The following is a 21,210-nucleotide window of genomic DNA, read 5'->3' as shown; positions in this document are numbered from 1 at the left end:
AGAGTGCCCCTGGGTTTAATCACCAGTACCATAAAAAAAGAAAAGAATGTACGGTTATCACTAATCTAAAATATTTTTGTTTTTGAGACAGGATCTTGCTATGTAGTTCAGGCTGGCCTCAAACTCAGTCATCCTCCTGCCTGAAACTCCCAAGTGCTGGGATTACAGGAGTGCATTGCCAGTCCTGGCCTGCAATCTGCTTGGTCTCACTCGGTATCCAGGCTGACCTCAAACACACAGTGACCCTCCTGCCTCAGCCTCTGGAGAGGACTGCAATCTTAATTACCAGGACTATCAAGATCTGAATGGCACTCTGGAAGCCTCAATTTTCTTAATTCAGAATTTCAGGATTCAAACAAACTCAATGTGAAAAATAAACATTTATTACAAAAATTAGTTTTGATGTTTTAAGATGAAAGCAGACACAATCTTTTCCAACTCCAAAGGGCTGTTGTAAGCTAGAAAGGTAAACGCCAAAGCTGAGGAATGACTCAGGCTCACAAGTGGCCAAGTGAAGAACGTCACCTCACCTCGGACTTAGAGCAGAGAATCACCCATTTATTTCCTCAAAGCACTCCTTCAGGTCCCTCCCACCCTGCCATCTCACAAGCACAAGGTCTCCAGTTCAATCCCCCGTACCAAAGATAAACCCTAAAAACGGGGACATACTTTAAAATTTTCATCCTTACTGACCCATCTCATTTTTGTCATCTCATAGTATCTTATTTCCCCTGGAGAAAACGTTTTATTAATACATAATCATTAACAGATAGAGTTTCGCTTTGGGGGGGGGGTCCTTGATTGTACATTTAGGGGTGTGGTGGCACATGCCTATCATCCCAGCTACTCAGGAGGTGGTGGCCCGATCAAAAGTTCAAGGTCAACCTAGGCAACTTAAGACCCTGTCTCAAAGAGAGAGCTGTGCCTTGGTGCTAGAGCCCTTGTAACCCTGACCCTAGTTTCAATCTCCACTGCTGGAGACTGTTAGGGGGTTCTATCCTCCAAGTAAATAAACAAAAGCAAACCTAGAGGACCCTTTTATTTGTCCTCTTACTATTTAATAGATTGCAGGTTTGTGGTAGATGGGAAACTGAAACTTAAGGGCAGAAGAGTCCAAAATAGCTCAACATGGGGATACATGACCGATCCTTGCCACTCCAGAGGCTGAGGCCGGGGGCCAGCCTGGGCAACTTAGAGATCCTGTCTCAAAATTTTAAAATGGTGGGAAGGGGAAGCTGGAACTGTAGCTCAGTGGTAGAGGGTTTGCCTACCTTGCACAAGTTAATGGGTTCGATCCCCAGCACCATAAAAAATAAAAAGGTCCAAATGGGAGGAGGAATTCATTGACAACCAGGCCTATCCTATTTATTCCTGCTATCTCTGAAATATCTTCTGAACCTTCCACTCACTAAAGTATTAATTTAGTATAAAAATCGTTTTCCAAATAATCCCAGAAATCACCGTTCATAGCAGATTTTCCTCTAGCTTTGGGGAGCCCATTAATGCACCCTGTTAGGCAGGAAGGCAGGCACTTCCTCCTTTCACCTGGTGAAGTGAGCACACCCCGGGCTTCTCCCCAGCACCCTCCCCCAGCAGAGGAAGGGAGCCACATACAGGGAACAAGGGTCTGAATTCCAGAAGTGAAGGGGCAGCACAGGGCCCTGGAGACCAGCCCCCGGTGGCCAGGAAGCAGGGCTTTGAGGCATTTTCCTGTTTGTACAAAGGAGCCCAGGGACCCTCAATGACCTCATTTCCCCATTCCCCACAGAAAGAAGCATTGACAAACCAAGTTTTTATTTCCAACACATCCAGCTAATTCAGCCACACACAAACTGCAGCTCACCAAAGAGCTAAGAAGCTCTTCAACCACTCCACTCAGTCAGCATACAGCAAAGACCACGGACTCACTCTCTCTCTCACTCTCTTTCTCTCAGCAAAGAGCCCAGACTAACACACACACACACACACATCCCCACATCCCTCCTGGTATATTCTAAAGGTCTGTCCAGTTGTTCCAATTTTCTTTCCTTTAGATCCATGGTTTTAAACGTTTTCTTGCTCCAGGTCTCTGAGAATTTACTCTGCTTCCCTATTTTCTTACAGACACAGTTTCAGTTTGCTTGTGTTCAGGAAGACAGGGCAGGAGGGTCCCAGTGGCACTTTTCATGGGAAGATAGGCAGGTGGGCTCCAAGACGGAAGAGCCAATATCACAACCAAACCACTCTTTCAGCTGCTTCGCTCTCCAGTCCCCACCGGGGAAGCAGAAAGCCTAGGAGTCAGGCTCAAGATCCTTATCCAAAGGCCACAGGCAGGCCAGGTAGTGGTTTCAGGTTGCCGGGAGCCCCATCACTTAAGCTGTCTACTTAGAGGGGAAGTCAGTAGGCACCCAGGCTCCTGTCCGCTCTCCCGCTCTCCCGTAGGGCAGGGGAAGGGGAACCACTCAGCAGTGGTATGAAAGGGAGGGAATGTGGTGAAGAGGAAGGTGCACAAAGCTGACATTGTTAAAATCACATCCTAACTAAGTGGGGGATCCTGTGGGTCTAGAAAACAAGGCATCCTGTGAATCTACAGATGTCAGGACCAGAGTCTAGGAGCTCCTGAGGAACATGGGCATCAGAAACAAGAGATGAGCCGGCCCGGGTCACACCAGGAACGACGAGGTCTGTTTGAATTCCCCCTAAGGAAAGAAAACCTCTAGTCAGCTCTAGTCTTCTTTGGCTAATAAACTTGGAGACACAGAAACTCCGGCCAGAAAGCCCCCCAAGGCAGCCAAGAGGGCCCCTCCCCAGGCAGGCGCACTCACCTCACTCCGGGGAGTGGGCTGGCTGTAGATCACCTTCTTACTCGACGAGGTCCTGTGGATGAGTCAGACATGGAGGCACTCAGGCCCCTCCGCCCTCCTCCACACTCCATGCCAACCTTAGAGGCCACAGCTAAGAACTCTGCAGAAGTAGAGGGCTCAGTAGGGAAGTGTGGGGAAAGGGAAAGAGGCCAAGTCCAGGGTACAAATGGGCAGAAGGTGTCCTCCCTCCAAGCTGGTGGCCTCCACCTCCAAACTTCACTCCCATGCCCCCCGCCCAGGGCCCCTCTCAGCTTCAAACCGCACACATCCATGTTCTCAGCCTCAGAGAACCCTGGCGCTACATTTCACTCACTTTTTCTTTGCTCCTGAAAGAGAAAAAAGGAGATGGTGAGCACCAGAAGAAGAGCACAGGCTGGTGTGGCAGGCTGGGGAAGCAGCTGGGAGCATGGGATGGGGCGAGGACCCAGTCACCTATCCTCCTTGAGGGAGTATCCTGTCGGGTCCGTACTCAGTGGCACCCACAAACCACGCCTGGACTGGGGAAGATAAAAGGGAGGGCAAATACTTACGCTCAAAGTAGCCTCGGCTATAGGCAAACCAGATGCCGAAAATCAAGACTCCAAGGAGAATCAGTGTTATGAGGACAGCTGCCACGATGCCCCCCACATTCTGCTCCACTGTGAGACACAAACCAGAGGTCAGGCACCTGGATGCTCAGTCACGGTGCTGACAATGCTACTGACAGCACAGAATGAGGAGCAGACCCTGGTTTTTCCACCCAGTTCTGAGCCCACTCCCCCAGCCCAGTCCCACGCACCAGCTTCCATGCGGATGCTGTCTGACCTCATGGGTGTCCCAACCCCATTCTGTGCCTGACAAGAGTACTCTCCAGTATCAGCAGATGTCAGAGGGCTGAAGGTCTGTGAAGAGATAGTTGGCTTGGAGAAGAAAGAATCTACTTCTTGTGACACTAGCTCCAAGCTCAACCTGTTGAGCCCCACACCCCCAGGTCTTTAGCTCCGCCTTGTGCATACCAGCTCCCCTGTCTTGTGATTCAGGGTATAGGAAGAATTGATAAAGGCACGGGTGTTCTTGGGATCTTCAGGCATCAGGACCCCATCCCTGAACCAGGAGTATTCAGAGGGTGGAGAGCCATCCTGTTCGGAGCAGGTCAGCACCGTCCGGGTGCCAATGGTGGAGGAGGAGGGGATGTTGACTGTGGGCTTGGACGGAGGCACTGGGGGGGTAAGATAGAAGGAAGCAAGCTGCTGAACCAAGGGTGGGGAACCCCATCCACTCGGTTCCAGCCACCCTCTCTTATGCCCTTAACTTCCCTCTAGTGGCACCATGACTCTGAATACCCCCATCAGCAAACACTGTCACCATCAATGAGTTCCAAAGCTTAGCAGTCTGTTTGTGGAGTTTAGGGAAGCAGCCAGTCCCAGACCCACAGGGAAGACACACGAGGTGGTGCGTACCAAGCACAGTGAGCTGGATATGGACCTCCCCGTAGCTGTTGCCACTGTCCTCAGTGACCATACATGTATACGTCCCTGTGTCCTCCCGAGTCACCGAACTGAAGGTGATGCCGCTGGTTGAAAAGGTAACACGGTCCGCATAGGAAGCTACCCTCGGAGAAGGAGGCAGAGACAGGGTGAACTGGAGAGCTGAGGGAGCCTGGCGAGGTGGCATCCATGGTACCTGGGCACCCTCTCCTTCCTCAGAAAGGGCAATGGGAAAGCCTCGGAGACTCGAACCCCAGGGTGCACCCTGCCCCTGGCATCCAGGGTCAATCCCTCCACAAACTCAGCCACCAGGGAGGAGGTGAGGCCACTCACCAGTGATCTTGTTATTATAGCAAACGAGCCTGGTGGTGTCGCCGTGGTCAAACTTCCACTCCACACGGGGGGAGGTGAAGCCAGAGTAGGTGCAGGGCAACTTGACCGCTGCAGATAGGATCGAAATGAGAGGGAGGAAGAGGAGGAGCAGGGGAGAAGGTGGGAACGGAACAGCCCCAAAGCACCCTCACCCCCATCCTGCCCACCCTCCATACCCTGCCCCACTCACGGTTATTCTCAGCCTCTTGGACGTCAGGATTGGAGGTGTACACGGAACCCTTGCCCAGCACCAGGGAGACTGAGGAGGACAGAGATGGGCTCCATCAGAAGGGGACAGTGAAAACCACGGTGCATGGGGATGCAAGCTCCTCCCTGCCCAGCGCTGACATCCTCCTGCCAGTATCCAAGCTATCCTTCTTAAATGTGTTCTGCAGCCTGGCATGGCAGTACATGCCTTTAATCCCTGAATTTGGGAGCAAGAGTACTCCATGGATTCAAGTCAAGCCTGGGCTACATAGTGAGTTCAATACTATCTACATAGGAGATCTTGTCTCCAACAAAACAAAACAAAACAATCAATCAATCATTTTGCTACACCTGCAGGCCAATGCTGCTTCTACCAATGGAAATAAAACACTTCTTTCAAATGCAATTTCTTTCCTTTTTAATGGTTCCTTCTGTGACTCCCAATAATACACTTAAATCCCTGCTAGTCCAAGGGCAGCTCTTCCAGAATGACATTTCATGATTCAGACAAAGCTTCTCAACAAAGAATTGCAGCTACTTGGCAAGGCAACCCTGGAAGGAAGCCATCACCCTGGAGGTCTGGAAGGGAGCGAAAAGGGGTGCAGTAATGAGGATAATAATAATACTTGACATTAGTAGAGCATTTATTGCTGTTCACGGCATTTTCAGATACATTACATAGTTTGATCCTTGAAAGAAGCATGACATATCAGCAGGACAAGTATTATTACCCTGATTTTACATGAGGAACTGAGACTACACGAAGTGAAGAAATGTGCCTAAGATCCCACAGCTGCTGGATCTGAGATGAGGCTAGAATTGGGCTTGGACCACCCCAATAAATCTCCTAGACTGGTCTCGGTGGTGCACGCCTGCAATCCCAGCACTCTGGGAGGCTGAGGGAGGCTCAAAAGTTTGAGCCCCATCTGGATAATTTAGCAAGATCCTATTTCAATATAAAAAAATAAAAGGAAAAGTGCTGTGGATGGTGGTAAAGGAAGCAAGGTTCGAGGGATCTAATTAAATAAGGGGAGGAGAGGAATCAGGGTTCCCAGGTGGGCCCCAAACCTGCCAAATTAAACTAGGGACAGGATTCTGGGATCTCAGACAGGGTTACAAACCTGCACTTACACAATTAGCCTCACTCATGTTTCAAAGCTCAGATACACGAAGGCTTTATTTATAGCTTTCAGTCACACCATAGTCTTCTTAGATAAATGCAAAATTCAAGAACGTTTTCTTTTATTTAAGTATCTACATGACTTAACATGGTCTCTTGACAACCCAGGCTCCTCTAACCTATTTGAAATGAGTGTTTTGAACTAGATGTCTTTTAGGTCATTGCTCCCACTAAACGTTTTGCTTTGGCATTAACGTTTAGAAGGTATTTGGTTTTGGGGATGTTTTTTGAGACAGAGTTTTGCTGTGTAGTTCAGGCTGGCCTCAAACTCATGGGAATACTCCTGCCTCAGTCTCTCAAGTCCTGGGATTAGAGGTATGTGCCACAGCACCGGGATAGACATTATTTATATACATTTTTTTTCAGCCTAATATAACAACACTGTGTATTAGTACAGATAAGTATTGTCTCTGCCATTTCATAGATGAGAAAATCAAGTGTCTCAAAGGCTGTCTGGCCCAAGGTTTCATGGCAAGGAAATGGCAGAGCTAAAATACTGTACAAATTCCTCCCATATCCTTTTTTTTTTTTTTTTAAGGCAGGGTCTTGCTGTGTAGTCCAGATGGGTCTCAATCTCACTATACAGGCCAGGGCTGGTTTTGAACTCACAATCCTCCTGCAGCAGCCAAGTGCTGGGTTATAGGCCCTTCACAATGAACTACATCCCTGGCCCTTTTTTATTTGGAGGGTTTAAATTGCTAAGTTCCCCATGCTGGACTCCAATTTGCCATCCTCCTGCCTCAGCTTCCAGCCTTTTTTCTTATTCCTTCTTTTATTGGTAAAATAAACCAAGCTGTTTCTGAGAACAGCTCTTGGTTTAACGAAGGTGAACTATGTAGCAAAATGCTATTCTTTTAATTTTTGTTTTGTTTTGAGACAATGTCTCACTATGCGGCCCAGGCTGACCTTGAACTCAGGAATTCTCTGGCCTCAACCTTCCAAGTGCTGGGATTACAAGCAGGAGCCACCATGACCAGCTGATAAAATGCTATTCTTTTAAAAAACAGGTCAATTTTAATCTTAATCTATGAATTGGTTTCTCATATTACTTTGTATCTGCATATTTCTTCCATTTTTAATACCAAATCTATACTCAAATATAATAACAGGTGCAGAAATTAAATCAAATGGCCCTTAGTCCATTGGAAACTCCTGAGGTTGTGGCGAGCTCTTACTCAGCGTTTACTGAGAATGCTAATAATGAAATGCCTGGACTTGCATGTCTACCTTCCCTGTTTTGCTGACGAGAACCTTGTTTTTCAAAGATTCTTAAATTTAACAATTTGCCTCCTGCAATGTGAAGTGTGCTCCTTGGTCCAGATCCCTCTTGGGGAGCGGGGATTTAGCTCAGTGGTTCCGCCGCCTGCCTTGCAAGCGAAAGGTCCTGAGTTCAATGCCCAGTACCAAAAAAAAAAAAAAAAAAAATTCATGCAAATGTTATCACTTCTTGGCCTCTTGGCTAAGATCAAGTGAAGATCTCTCTTGGGAATGAAGGACTTATTGCCCCACTGTGAGCTCCAGCCATCAGCCCTCTGCAAGGACTCTGGAACCTAGTGCCTGACCTGACAGGAGGCAGAAGTGCCTGTCCCAGCTCTACCGCCCAACATTCCAGCCCCCAGAGCTCCGAGCGATAGTCTGGCCTCATGGGGACTACAGTGTAATTCCACCTCTCTCTCTGCCCAATCTTGCTTCCTTCCCCTCCTTTACACAGCTGTGGGTCCTAAGAGTTCTCCCTAATAAGTGTCTTGTATGATAATTGATATCTCAGAGGCAGCGCGCCCCAGGAACCCAACCTACACCACCAAATAATGAGCAGCATATAATTAAACTAAAAACTAGCCTTTGAGACACACCCCACACAGTCTATGAATCTGCTGGTTCTAATTCTATTACTTGAGTTCTTTGTAGAGTCCTGAGGTAGAAGAAATTAAGATAGGTAAGAAGGAGACAAGGAAAAAAATCATAATTTAAAAATTTTACTTTTAAGTAGACTACAAGGGCCAAGGATTTAGCTCAGTGGTTCTGCTGCCTGCCTCACATGCGCAAGGACCCAGGTTCAATCCCAGGTACCAAAAAAAAAAGAGAGCAAACAAGAATACACAAATTCTGCCAGGTGTGGTGGCGCATGCCTGTAATCCCAGCACTCGGAGGCCTCGGGAGCACTCGGGATTACTGGAACTACAGGCGTTCACCACCTGGCTCATGCTGTGCACTTCTAGTTACCAATACAGAGACCTTCTCCTCCAGGCCCAAAAGAGCCTGCCTGCTGTGGCCCAGCTGTGCCACTGCTCATCACCCACAGGTCAAATCCAGCCCGAGCACCATGCCCTGGCATCACCACAACACACCTTGGCCATCCTGGTCCACATTCCCCTTCCGGTTCCTGAACAGGGCTCTGGAACCATCCTCTGCATTCAAATCCCAGCTGTCCTACTGACTATTCGACCCGGGCAAGCCACTTAACCACACTGAACTTCAGTTTGCCCATCTGTAAAATGGGGATAATAACAGTTTCTACATCAAAGGGCTATAGTGAGGGTTGAACAAGCTGATACAAAGTGCTTAGAACAGTGAGCGACCAACCAGAAGTGCCAGATAAGTATTGTTCCCTAGACACTTCTCTTTCAGACTTCAAAGTTTTCTGAAGACATATAAATAATAAACAGTGTCTGCAAAGTGCTTGAACTCCAGCCCCCCAAGCCCTCTCCTCCTCTCACTGTGACCACCTTGGCAAGGCTGGCTCTTCTAGAGCCTTCATGGAGGGACAGAAGAGCTCAGGCCTCTCTCCCTCACAGGGCCACATCTACACGAGGACAGAGAGTTCCCTGCCCGTCCTCCTTGGTTTCATATCTTCCCTGGCACCAGCACAGCTCCGCTCTTAACCATGGATCTGTATTTGCCTTAGGGTACGCGCGCGCACGCGCGCGCGCGCGCACACACACACACACACACACACACACACGCCTGCAAACTACTAATGCACATGATGAACCAAAATGGGAGGACATTTCATCCTTTCCATTGTAAAGTTTAACTCACAGTCACAATGAGAAAAGCTACAAAGTTAAAAGCATCAATAGATTTTTGGTCTGCTTGGGTTTTGGGTCCAAGTACAGGAAACCCAACTTCCAACCCTTTGCCAAATGAAAAAGTGAGCAGTTGCTACGTGTGGGGCATGGCTGCAAGCCTGTGACATTGGCCATCCTTTCATCCCTTCAACCTTCAGAGGTGGGTGACAGTATTATCATCACCTCCTGTTTTCTACATAAGAAAAACCAAGGCCCAGAGTGGTTAAGAAAACTGTTGAAAGCCAAATAGTGATAGTGATGGCGCAGACTGCAACAAATGCAGTCCGGTCGAGAGGCTGTGGTACCCTGTACTATACAGCCTTCCTAAAGACACAAATCTGTAGCAGGCTTGGGTGGGGGTCTTGCTATTGTAGCCCAAGAACTGACAGTCCTCCTGCTGTGGCTCCCCAAGGACTGGGACTACTGGCATTTGCCACCACACCTGGCTGCGCTTCAAGCTTTTGATGATTCCTGCATTGCCTATTTGATAAAATCCAAATTTACCAGCAAGCTAACAAGTTCCAGCACCACCTGATAAGCTTATCTTTTCTCACCCACTCTAGGGTAGCAGTTTACTCTCTAGCAACATAAAACTACACTTCACAGCAAAGACCCAGCTGTCTCATAGTCTCTGCCCGACACTGCCCCCCCCCAGCTATTTCAGCTATGTGCAACACCCTCTTCCCTCTTTATCTGGCTGACACCTGTTCATCTACATTCTTTTGCAGGAAATGACCTACTACACCCCAACCCTCACGTCAGCCAGCTCAAAGCCTCTTCCTAGGCTTTCATTATCCCATGCAAAACAGCCCAAGCCCTTCCCACACTGCCTGCCAGACTGTAAACCCCCAGGGGGCAGAGAATGTATGTCATTTATTATTCTGAGTCCTCAACCCTTAGCATAACGCCTGGTACAAGCTGACATTCAATAATGTCTGCTCAACAAATAGGTCACCACAAACAGTCTGCCGTAACCTTTCCTTATGAAGATAAGCTCTCCACCCACTCCCCTGCTGGCACCTGAGATTGAACCCAGGGCCTTCACATGGAGTTACATCACCAGCCCTTGTTTTTCTTTTTTATTTTGAAACAGGGTTTCAGTAAGTTGTATTTAACAACTTACTTGCCCAGGCTGGACTTGAACTTATGACCCTCTTGCCTCGGCTTCTCAGAGTGCCAGGATTACAGGCACATGCTACCATGCCTGAATAGTCCAAATTTTAAACTAGCAAATGGAGTATGACCAACTGAAGGAAAACCAAACTTGATTCAAACCCTACTCTGTTCGAAAGTTTAATGCCACGCCAGGCATGGTGGCATAACCACTAATCCCAGCACACTGGTAGGCCAAAGGAGTACAAATGTTTGAGCTCATCCTGGGGAAAATTTGGTGATTTACCAAGGCCCCTTCTAAAAAAATTTTAAAGTGCTTCCTGGGGCAGGTTCTCTCTGGCCCCCGGGCAATGCCTAGAGCAGTGTCGGCAAACCTTTTTGTGCTTTCATGATACAAACAGGCTGGGGGCTCCTGTGTCATACTGGCCTAGAGGTAGCTCAGTCCATTTGGATTTCCTCATTGCTAGGTAAGACAGGTGGACCATCTCCTTAGGATCCATTTGAAATAGAAACAAAGACTTTCAAAACAGCAAGAAGTCACTATTTTTGTCCTTACTGTGGATGAGAGATGTGCATTATAAGAATGAAGGCCAGGCTGGGGATTTAGCTCAGTGGTGCCACCACCTGCCTCGCAAGCACAAGGTCCCAAGTTCGATCCCCCAGTACAAAAAAAAAAATGAAGGCCAAGATATCAAAGAGGATTCTTTTGGTCCAGTTTCTAGGATCCAACCTTTCAGGATCCTTAGGTTTTAGAGAAAGCTCCCTGAGAATTGTCCTCTCTTAGCACATACAGCCACAATGCAGACAATAGTTAACAGTGCCCATAATCAGGCACAACAAAGGTTAATGTGTCCCATGGCTTTCTGAGCTATTTTATCCAGTAGGTACCAAAGGTTAGAGTCCTGTGATGAAATATATGCTCTTGCAGATAGGAAAAGAAAACTGCCAACTGAAATTGCTGAAAGACAAATGTTCTGCAAAAACTAACAAAATAGGGCCAGGGATTTAGCTCAGTGGGCTGCGCAAGCGCAAGGACCCGAGTTCAGTCCCTAGTACCAAAAAAAGAAAAAACTAACAAAATATTTTCATTTGGCCAAATTCAGTGTTTACAAATTTTATTAGATTTAGATTAGATTTTCTCTGCAAGAATTTGTTGACCTTATGTGGATGATAGCTAAGAAATCAGATCCAGTGGCAAATTATACAAATTATTCATAGGTAAATACTATAATTACAAAACTGCAGGCATGGTAGCATATGCCTGTAATCCCAGCACTCGAAAGGTTGAGGCAGAAGGATCACCATGAGTTTGAAGCCAGGCTGGGCTACATAGTGAGTTCAAGACCAGCCTGAACTACATAATGAGATTCTGTATCAAAAACAAAAAAAAAAAAGAACAAAAGAAAAAGTAAATGATCTGGTAAATGCAGGGTATGGATCCATCTAAACCATTTTCATTGTCTTCATGACAAGTGCAACAGAGAATTTCCATGTAAACCCAAGGGAAATGAGAAGGACCCCACCCCCACCCCAGGCAAGACTAGAGCTCGTTTTTTGCAGAGGTGAACTTCAAAATGATTTGTGGTTATTATGGACTAAATTATTTCCCAAAAATTCTTATGTCAGAGTCCCTAGTACTTCAGAATGTGACTAAAAACAGGGCCTCTAGAGAGATTATGTTCAAATGGGACCACCAGTGTCCTTGTAAGAAGAGGATATTGGGACACAAAGACACCTGGAATGTGTGTGTGCTAGGGAGACCCTGTCTCAAAATTAAAAAATAAAAATAAAAGGGCTAGAGATGCAGCTCAGTGCGAAAAAGGCCCTGGCTTCAATTTAGAGCTTATCTTTATAGGTCAACCTTAATAGACAGTCTGCTATTACTCATTTGTTAGTGCTCTATGCCAGTGGTGACGAACCTATGGCATGTGTGCAGCAATGGGCTGTTTCTATCACTGAAAGTTCCAAAAGTTCCACCCTCACTGCTCTGTGCTCTCCAGCAAACATTTACTGAATGTCAACTTGTACCAGGCATTATGCTAAGGGTTGAAGACCCAGAATAATAAACAACTCATGTTCTCTGCTCCTGGGGGTTTCTGGTCTGGTAGGTGAGAGGTACATGTGCACAGAAGACATCACTACAGTGTGGGGAGGCCTTTGACAGCCCAAGGTCGGCAGCATTGTTTTCCTCCAATGCTGGCAGATGCCCCCTCACCCTTTCTCTTCACACATGACTGAGTACACCAAGAAAAATGCTGCATAAAATAAAAAGAACAGCTAACTTTTTGAATACTATGTTCAAAATACTCTTTGAAGCCCTATATGGCTTATCTCATTAAATCTTTGCAACAGTGCTCTGAGATAGATACTACTGTGGCTCCTATCTCACATAGGACTCAATCCGGGCACAGAAATCAAGTGATTTGCTCAACCTCACAGAACCAGTGGGTGGCAGGAATAAGACTGTAATCCACGTCACCTGATTCCAGTACATGACACTGCACTGACTACTACAGCTATGTAGACGTGAATATGGCCATCCCCAGTCAAGGTAGATCAACTTTTACCGGCATAGAAATAGCCCCAAAATATTAAAACATTATATAAAATATGATCCTACTTTCATAAATAAAATAACCCAAGTATATACATTTTAAAAACTCTAAGATTAGAATCTAAACACTGGGCAGGGCGTGGTGGTCCACGCCTGTAATCCCAGGACTCAGGAGGCTGGGATAGAAAGATCACCAAGAGAGTTCAAGGCCAGCTTGGGCTACATAGTGAGTTGAAGGCCAGCCTGCACTACACAGTGAGACCCTGTTTAAAAAAAACACACTGGGCCAGGGATTTAGCTCAGTGGTTTCACCCCCTGCTGCACAAACGCAAGAACCCCAGTTCAATCCCCGGTACCAAAAAGAACTAAAAAATAAAAAAAAACACACTGACACTACACTATTATGAGATGAGAACACAGGTAATTTTTCTTTTGCATAGCCTATATTTCTGTAACAAGCAAATATTATAACTTAAAAGAAAATATTATAATTTTGAAAAAAACAATTTGGGAAAGAAGACTGAAAAGAAATGAAAGCAGGTCACAAGAAGGAACAGAACCTTAAGTAAGAAGCAATGGGGGCGGGTAGAGCATTTGCCCAGCATGTAAGAGGACCTAGGTTCAATACCAGTATGGGAAAAGGTAAAAAAACAAAAAAGGGAACTATGGCGGGCATGATGGCTCACATCTGTAACCCTAGCACTCTGGAAAGCTGAGGCAGGAGGATTGCAAGTGTAAACTCAGTCTGGGCAACTCAGCAACTTAGCTAGATCCTATCTCAAAGTAAAAAATAGAAAAAGGAAGTTGGGCATGGTGGCGCACTTCTATCATCCCAGCAAGGTACAGACACAAGTTCAAGACCAACTTGGGCTATGAGTTCAAGGCCAGTCTGAACTACATAATGAAATCCTGTCTCAAAAACAAACAAGGGCTGGGGATTTAGCTCAGTGTTTCCACAGCCTATCTGCCTGTCTCACAAGTGGAAGGACCAAGTTCAATCCCTGGTACAAACAAACAAACAAACAAAAAGGTACCACAAAGGTGGTTGCTGTGCAAACATGTAACACTGTAGATACAACAATACAATTCCTGGAAATCATTAATCACTATGTATCTTGCACTTTCCAAAATGGTCATGCATATCTATGTATTTACCTCCTCCCACATGCTTTCTTACTTGCGACTAAGGTAGAATCGACTAAGGTAGAATCTACGGCTCCTTCCCTTGAGTCTGACAAGAGTCCAGTGACTGCCAAAAGGAGTGACATGTAGCACCCTCACATTACGGTTAGTGCCTTATATTCCCATTTTTATAATGAGGCTTGTAACATTTGCCTCAAATCACACAGCTATAAATAGTAAGGTGCTGACCCACATCTGCCCAATTCTGAGACTCTAAAATTATTACGCCATGGAGCCGAGGATTTAGCTCAGTGGTTCCGGCGCCTGCCATGCAGGCGCAAGGTCCCGAGTTCAATCCCCGGTACCAAAAAAAGAAAAAAGAAAAGAAACAGTTGCATTAAAATTATTACGCCACACCACATCTCCATTGGTCAACTAAGGAAATCCCATCCATTTTTCAAGGTCCTGTTCAAATGTCCCCTGATCACTGTGATTTTCCTCAGCTAAAATTAATCTCTCAAAGCCAGGTATGGTGACACACACCTGTAATCTCAGCATTTGAAAGGCTGAGGTAGGAGGATCACCATGAGTTCGAGGCCAGCCTGAGTTACATAGTGAGTTCAAGGCCAGCCTGGATTACATGGCAAGATCCAGTCTCAAAAAACAAAAATCAGGCTGGGCTAGCGGCACACACTGCACACACCTGTGACCGCAGCACTCAGGAGTCTGAGGCATGAGGATCACTATGAGTTCGAGGCCAGCTTGGCCTACATAGTGAGTTCAAGGATAGCCTGAACTACATAGCAAGATCCTGTCTCAAAAAAAGAAAAAAATTCTCTCAGCAGACAGTGTTATCCCAGGTACTAGCATGCAGAGGCAAGAGGACTCCAAATTCTAGTCAGCCTGGGAAACTTACTGAGACACTGTCTTAAAATACAAATTTTAAAAATTGTAAAGGGCTGGGGATGTGGCTCAATGGTAGAGTATCCCTAAATTCAATCCCCATTACCTCAAAAAAAAAAAATCTCCAATTTCTAGTAATACAACCTAAGAAAATATCAAAGATAAGCTTAAAGATTAATGTTACTTAGTAAAGCAAAGAAAAAAATCCTTAAAGGGAATAGTTCAGTAAATTATGAATCACAGAGTAGAATACCATAGAATGATTCTTGATTAAAGGTGCTTTTTTTTGGTTTCGCTATGTAGTTCAGACTGGCCTGGAACTCGTGGTTCTCCTGTCTCAGTCTTCCAAATGCTATTAGAGATGTGTACTATAATGCTTAGCTGTTGAAAGCATACCATATATACACATCCATATATCACTTTAGGCTTTTTTTTTGGCCAGGATCTCACTATGTACACCAGGCTGGCCTTCAACTATGTAGTCCAAGCTGGTTTCAAAATTTTTTTTTTTTTTACCGGTACCAGGGATCCAACTCAAGACCTTGCACTTTTGAGGCAGGCAGTGTGCCACTGAGCTACATCTCCACCCCCTGGTCTCAAATTTGTGACAATCCTCCTGCCTCAGCCTGGGGTGCTGACATTACAGATAAGCACCACTGCACTGACTACATGCATATATCACTTTAATAAAAAAAGTTTTTTTCTTAAAATTACTCTGTAATGGGCCGGGGATTTAGCTCAGTGGTTTCACTGCCTGCTGTGCAGGCGCAAGGACCCAAGTTTGATCCCCAGTACCAAAAAAAAAAAATTACTCTGTAACCCTTTAATTTTGCGGGGGGGGCCTGGTTTGAGACAGGGTCTTGCTATGTAGTCCAGGCTGGCCTTGAACTCATGATGTAGCGTAGGCTGGCCAAACTCCTGGCAATCCTCCTGCCTCAGCCTGGCAAGTGATAGGATCGTGGGTGCGCTTCTGTATCTTTTTATGCTCTGTATCTTTTTATGCTTCTGTATCTTTTTATGCTCCCAAAACATTTTGTGCTTTATTGACAACCCTGACGTACTCTGTTTTGTATTCTTTTTTTTTTTTTTTGGTACCGGGGATCGAACTCAGTACCTTGGGCTTGCGCACCAGGCAGCAAAACCACTGAGCTAAATCCCCGGCCCTGTTTTGTGTTCTTCTTGGTCACCGAGCCTGTTACTCCTTGAGAACAGAGAAAGAGCCCCTGCAAGTGCCTGGAGAAGCGTCCTGAGCTACAACCAGAAGAGCTATTTCCTTCCACGTTTTAGTAGGAAATCCTTTGTTTTCTCTATACATACTGTTGACTATTAGAACTTTCCTTGTAGCTTTTCTCCATGCATATGTTTGAATTTTTTTTAAAAAGGAAGGAAGGAAAAGGAGGGAAGCCAGCCAGCCAGCATCTCTGGTTTCTTCTAAGAATGCATCCAGACTCCCCTCTGGCCCCTTCGGACCCTCCAGCTGTTAAGAGCGGGAGCCTCCTAAGGCCCAGGACTCCAAATGCCCACCGTTTCTGCCTAATGAAAGCTGTTCCCACAAAGCAGCGTTACCCACCACCCACCCCCAACTCAGTGCAGTGCCCACAGCACAGTGGACAACAAAATGTGTCGGATTAACCAGTGAACTTGACACTGCAGCACCACTAGAATCTGGACCTCTAGCTTCCACCTCAGCCCAGCTTGCCCTTTCCTCCCAGCAGAACCTGAACCAAGTCCTGGCATGTCTGGCCTTCCCGTGAAAAGCCAGGGCAACACCAGGCAGGGAGGAGCTAAGGCTGGCAGCCTCCTTCTGGAGGTTGAAGCAGAACAGATACAAAATGCGGGAGCAAGAGGAAGGCGCCCGGGGCCCAAGAACAGGTGGGGCTGTGTCCCAAGGGCCTCCCTTGGCTGCCTGTTCAGTGGCGTCACCAAGCTGGCTCGGCGATCGCCAAGGAAGACAGGAGTGCTTTCCACTCCGTGGCCCTCTCTAGTCCCCCTCCAGTTCTGCCTGCTTAGCCTATCCAATGCCTCCACCACCTGCCCACGGCTGGCGAAGGGCTCCCAGGCCTGCCCAGGACCCACTCCAGGGACCCAGCCTCAAGCTTCCTGGCAGCCAGCTGCTTCCTCCTGGCCCCTCCCCCACTGTGATACAAATGACACCAACTGGACTTTAGACAGAAACCTTGCTTATCGGGGAGTCCCAGGCGGACAAACTCGGGGTTTTCAATGTCCGGAAACCCCCAAAAGGCCTCCACTCATCACTCCCCACAACTTCTGCCCAACACGGACACCTCTTCCCCATTACATTTGCGGTGGTCACCCAGGTCCTTCCTGAGCCTCTGACAAGGAAGCAGGTTTGAGTTTAAAGATTCCCAGGGTCTCCTCGATGTGGATACAAGCCCCAGTATTCTGAGTCTAGCATGTAAAATGTGTGCTGCATTTCAGGCTACCTTTGGCCTGGGGGTAGTTTCAGCTCTTTCTATGACAACTGCGCCAAGCCCCTTGCTTATGCATGGAGGCAGCATGGGGCCAACAACCAAGGCCACAAATCCTATAATACCAGTGTGAAAGACCTCCAGGATGCATTAAATAAAATAAATAATGCAATCAAGTATATCCATCCTTTTTTGTGCAAGAAAAGGGAGAGAAACAGCCAGGCATGATGGTTCATGCCTGTAATCCCAGGCCTCAGAGGCTGAGGCAGGAGGATAACTCCAAGTTTGAGGTCAGCCTGGGATACATAGTGAGTTCAGGACCAGCCTGATCTACTACACAGGGAGACCCTGTCTCAAAATGCCAAAATAAATAAATAAAACCACAGCACCTCCACCCCAAACCAGAACAAGGTGGGAGACCTCAGACAAGCCCTAATCACAAAGCAGCTTAAGTGAAACTTCACAAGGTGAAGGGATCCAGAGCCAGGGAAGACTAACACACAGAATCCCACTGCCACTTCTGTCCCATTTCCAGCTGTTGTCACTCACCAGTTTCTAGTTTCAAGGGAACAATTCTTTTCCAGAGTAGAGAGGGAAAAGTACAAATGACTCAGCCATGTATACTTCTGAGTCAAGTCTGTCCCTACATAGCCAGTCATTTCATGTTTATAAGATCTCAGCCAGGAGCAGGAAATACCAAGATGAAGACTGACCCAGACACGGGGCAGCATTTCCCCCCACCTGGGTTGCCCTCTGTGGGGACCCCACACTGCAGGAAGCAGCAGAGAAGAAAAGCCTGTGTTCCAACCTAGGTTTCTTCCTCCCTGAGTTCACACCAGAACTTGACCCAACCACTGGCCACTGACATAGTGCTGAGTAGAATTCCTCTCCTGCCTGGGAAACAGCTGAACTGTTTCTAAATACAGGTTCTCTAGGAACAAAAATACCCGGCTCTATCGGTCACAACTTTTACTCTTCCCAAGCTCAGTGTTCCAGGGTCTCTAGGTCACTGCCTCAGCAGGGTCAGGCCTTGCTCCACACTAAGGTCCCCAGGCTGGTGTTGGGCCTTTGCTTGACTGGTCCATGCCATCTTGCCCTTTCCCCTTCCTCCCTGAGAGCAGACCCCACTGAGGAGCAGCCCCAGACAGATGGGGGAACTCACAGACAACCTGTATATGCATCACACTCCCAGAGGCAGAGGACTGGCTAGATACCCAGAAAGAGTTTTATACTTTCCCCATTTGGAATCTCCCTGCTTCCTTTGACCTACTCTACTAGGAAAAGCATTCTTTCATTCTCGAAAACTCTAAAGGGATAATAGCTGCCCAATAATAGTCCCTTCACGTGGGACACAAGGTAGCTCTTATCCCCACAGGAGGGGAGGACAGAGATTATTACTCGTTTTGCAATGAAAGGACCCAACTAGTAGCCTAAGGTCACAAACAAGGCAGAGCCAGTCCCAAGTGGGATGGCTGCCCCCACTGCCATCCTCATATGCATTAACCAAATCAGTGCCCTCCCCTCGGTCCACCTTGATTTAAAATTCACAAAGTCCACTCCTCTGCTCATCACTTCCCGGGTCCCATGGTCCTAACAAGCTAATCCAACATCACCTCTGGCTCCCTCTGAAACACTGTTGCTTGGTCCCCGAAGACACTCTCGGGCTCCAAAGAGTGCTATCAATCCTTTCAGTGCCAGAATGTGGTTATTGTGAGATTACTGCAAATCATGTTGGAAATTGGAGAGAGAAGAAGGAAGAAGCAGGTGGAAGGAAGCAGTTCCGGGAAGTTTATACACTTGCCATCTACTGTCTCTGGTATTTATACTGCCACTGACCAAACCTGTTAGTCACTGACCTCACAGAAACTTTTGGGTTTGGAAGAGGAAATAACTCTCACAAGACAAGGATTAAGGTTTGCGGTACTGAGTACCAAAAGACGGGACAGAACCAAACCCAAACAATGACTATGGGCGTCACTAGCATTTCTAAGGTATCAGCAGAAGTAAAATAGGTGAGGAGTAGGAAAAGGGAAATGGAAGAAAAAGGAAAGTGGATGAATAGAGTAAGAGAGAGAAGAGAGAGAAGGAAGAGCATGGTGGGGAAGAAATTTTTTAAGTAAGCCAGGAGATTCCAAAGCAGTATCTCAAACAGTTCCTCTGCCAGGGGGTCCTGAGATACAGGGCCCAGGAGGGGAAAAGCAAAGCAAATCAGGATTCCTTTGTTCCACTCCCAGGCCCATTTCCTGTCAGCCTGGAAAAGCCATTTCCCTCTTAGACCTGTTTCCTCATCTGTACAGTGTAGAGAATAATTTTGCTGGCCCTGTCCCCGCAAAGGGCCTAAATTTTTATGATAAAGGACAAATGACTGACCTATCCAACTAGGGCAGAGAATCTACATTTTTCTGCTCTTCAAAAACTGTCTTCTTGGGCCAGGGATTTAGCTCAGTGGTTCTGCTGCCTACCTTGCAAGCTCAAGGTCCCAAGTTCAATCCCCGGTACCAAAAAAAAACCCACTTTGTCTTCTCTCTGGGCATGGTAGCACATGCCTGTAATCCCAGCACTCATGAGGCTGAGGCAGGAGGATTGCAGGGAGGCCAGCCTGGGCTGCATAGTGAGTTCAAGGCCAGCCTGAACTGCATAGCAAGACTGTGTCTCAAAATAACAAAAGGAAAAGGAAAAAAACCCTGCCTTTTGTAGAAGATATCAATACTGATTGTAACTGTTCGTGTCTCTTAACACTTCCTAAAACATGAACCTTGCAAGAAATGGAAAATCATACAGACTAAGGTAACTACACACACGTCTGTGTGCACTGACAAGAATCACAGAATACACAAGGCCCTGGGTTTGATCCCCACACCACAGAAGTTTTAAAAATCAGACATAAACATACAGGTGCTGACACAAGTTGACTAAGGCTCAAGCCAACCAACTACAAAATCAGCCCCACACAAACACATTTAGAGTCACAGGCAAGCCCCAGCAAGTATCCCACATTGTTCCTCAGGAAAGGGAGTTTACAGAGGAAACAAAAACTCTCACACCCAGCCAAGGGGTAGGGCACAGTTCTGGCTCGGAGGAAAATACAGCCAACCAACAGCCACATCCTCCCCTAGGAAAGAGTCACTCAGTCAACATTTACTAAGGATTCCTTGGTAGTTACTGTAGAAAGGAATTTTGGATGCTGAGCCCTAGGAAATTTCAGCTTTCAACTTCATTTCCTCTTCAGGCTCTGCACCCAGACACTTTTTCCAGAGATTCAGAGGAGCTAGAGACTCCTGCAAAAGCCAGAGAAGACTTCCATTCCCCCTACCTCCATTGCCTTTCCTCCGAGGGCCCAGAAGGAGCCTGGGCAGCCCGGAGGTGAGAAGCTCAAGGCTTCTCTTGGCGGTTTGTGGACAGTGGATGGGCAAGACGGCCCTTCCCAGGCGCGGGGAGGAAGATGGCTAGGTAGAAGTATGTGGGCGAGAAGGGTCCTGCGCCCGCAGACCTGCACCTGAGGCTGAGGACGGGGCCGAGAGGAACCAGCCCTCCCAGTCATTCCAGGAGACTGGGGAGAAAGAGCAGCTCCGGACCTGGAGTGAGGGGGAGGGTCACAGCTCCCGGGCGGAGGGCACGGAGCCAGCCGCTCTCGGGGCGGGGGAGGGGCAGGAGGGACGAGCCCGGGCGCTGAGGCTCGGAGGAGCGGCTGCCAGGTTTCTCAACTCCACCCTCCCGTGGGCGAGGCGAGGGGAGCGCCCTGCTCCAACCTCGGACCCGACCCACCGATTCCTCCCCGAAACTCCGGGAACTTACATAGGTTCGCCAGTGTAAAGAGAAGCAAATGTTTCCTCCCAGTTTCCGCCTTTGTCCCCATCCCGATTAGGATCCCGAGGAGACGACCTCGGCCAGACCTCCGGGAACAGCTTCGGGAACTGCAGCCAAGCAGGACTGAACTCCAGCCCCAGGTTGAG

At 47.3% G+C, this 21,210-nt stretch overlaps 1 protein-coding gene across 2 annotated transcripts; it reads right to left on the bottom strand.

Moving 5' to 3' along the window:
- Nucleotides 1-361: 361 nt before the first annotated feature.
- Nucleotides 362-21,206, bottom strand: F11r (F11 receptor). 2 transcript variants are annotated; one of them, XR_002387533.2, is made up of 10 exons: nt 21,053-21,206; nt 4,872-4,940; nt 4,643-4,750; nt 4,283-4,429; nt 3,839-4,041; nt 3,622-3,724; nt 3,374-3,481; nt 3,108-3,169; nt 2,805-2,856; nt 362-2,678 (listed from the first exon to the last, which is right to left on the bottom strand). XR_002387533.2 is itself a non-coding variant. In XM_004858703.4 (10 exons), the coding sequence occupies exons 1-10, from the start codon at nt 21,111-21,113 to the stop codon at nt 2,643-2,645; spliced, it is 900 nt and encodes a 299-aa protein (XP_004858760.1). In that variant the 5' UTR covers nt 21,114-21,206; the 3' UTR covers nt 362-2,642. The 2 variants fall into 2 exon arrangements, 1 of the variants encoding a protein (XP_004858760.1); XM_004858703.4 differs by having other exon boundaries at nt 3,157-3,169.
- Nucleotides 21,207-21,210: the final 4 nt, after the last annotated feature.

The sequence above is a fragment of the Heterocephalus glaber genome, unplaced genomic scaffold (assembly GCF_053883595.1).
Source record: "Heterocephalus glaber isolate CG9 unplaced genomic scaffold, H.glaber_assembly_v1.0 deba00001561, whole genome shotgun sequence".
In the NCBI taxonomy this organism is placed as follows: Eukaryota; Metazoa; Chordata; class Mammalia; order Rodentia; family Bathyergidae; genus Heterocephalus; species Heterocephalus glaber.
This window is presented reverse-complemented; position numbering and strand designations above follow the sequence as displayed.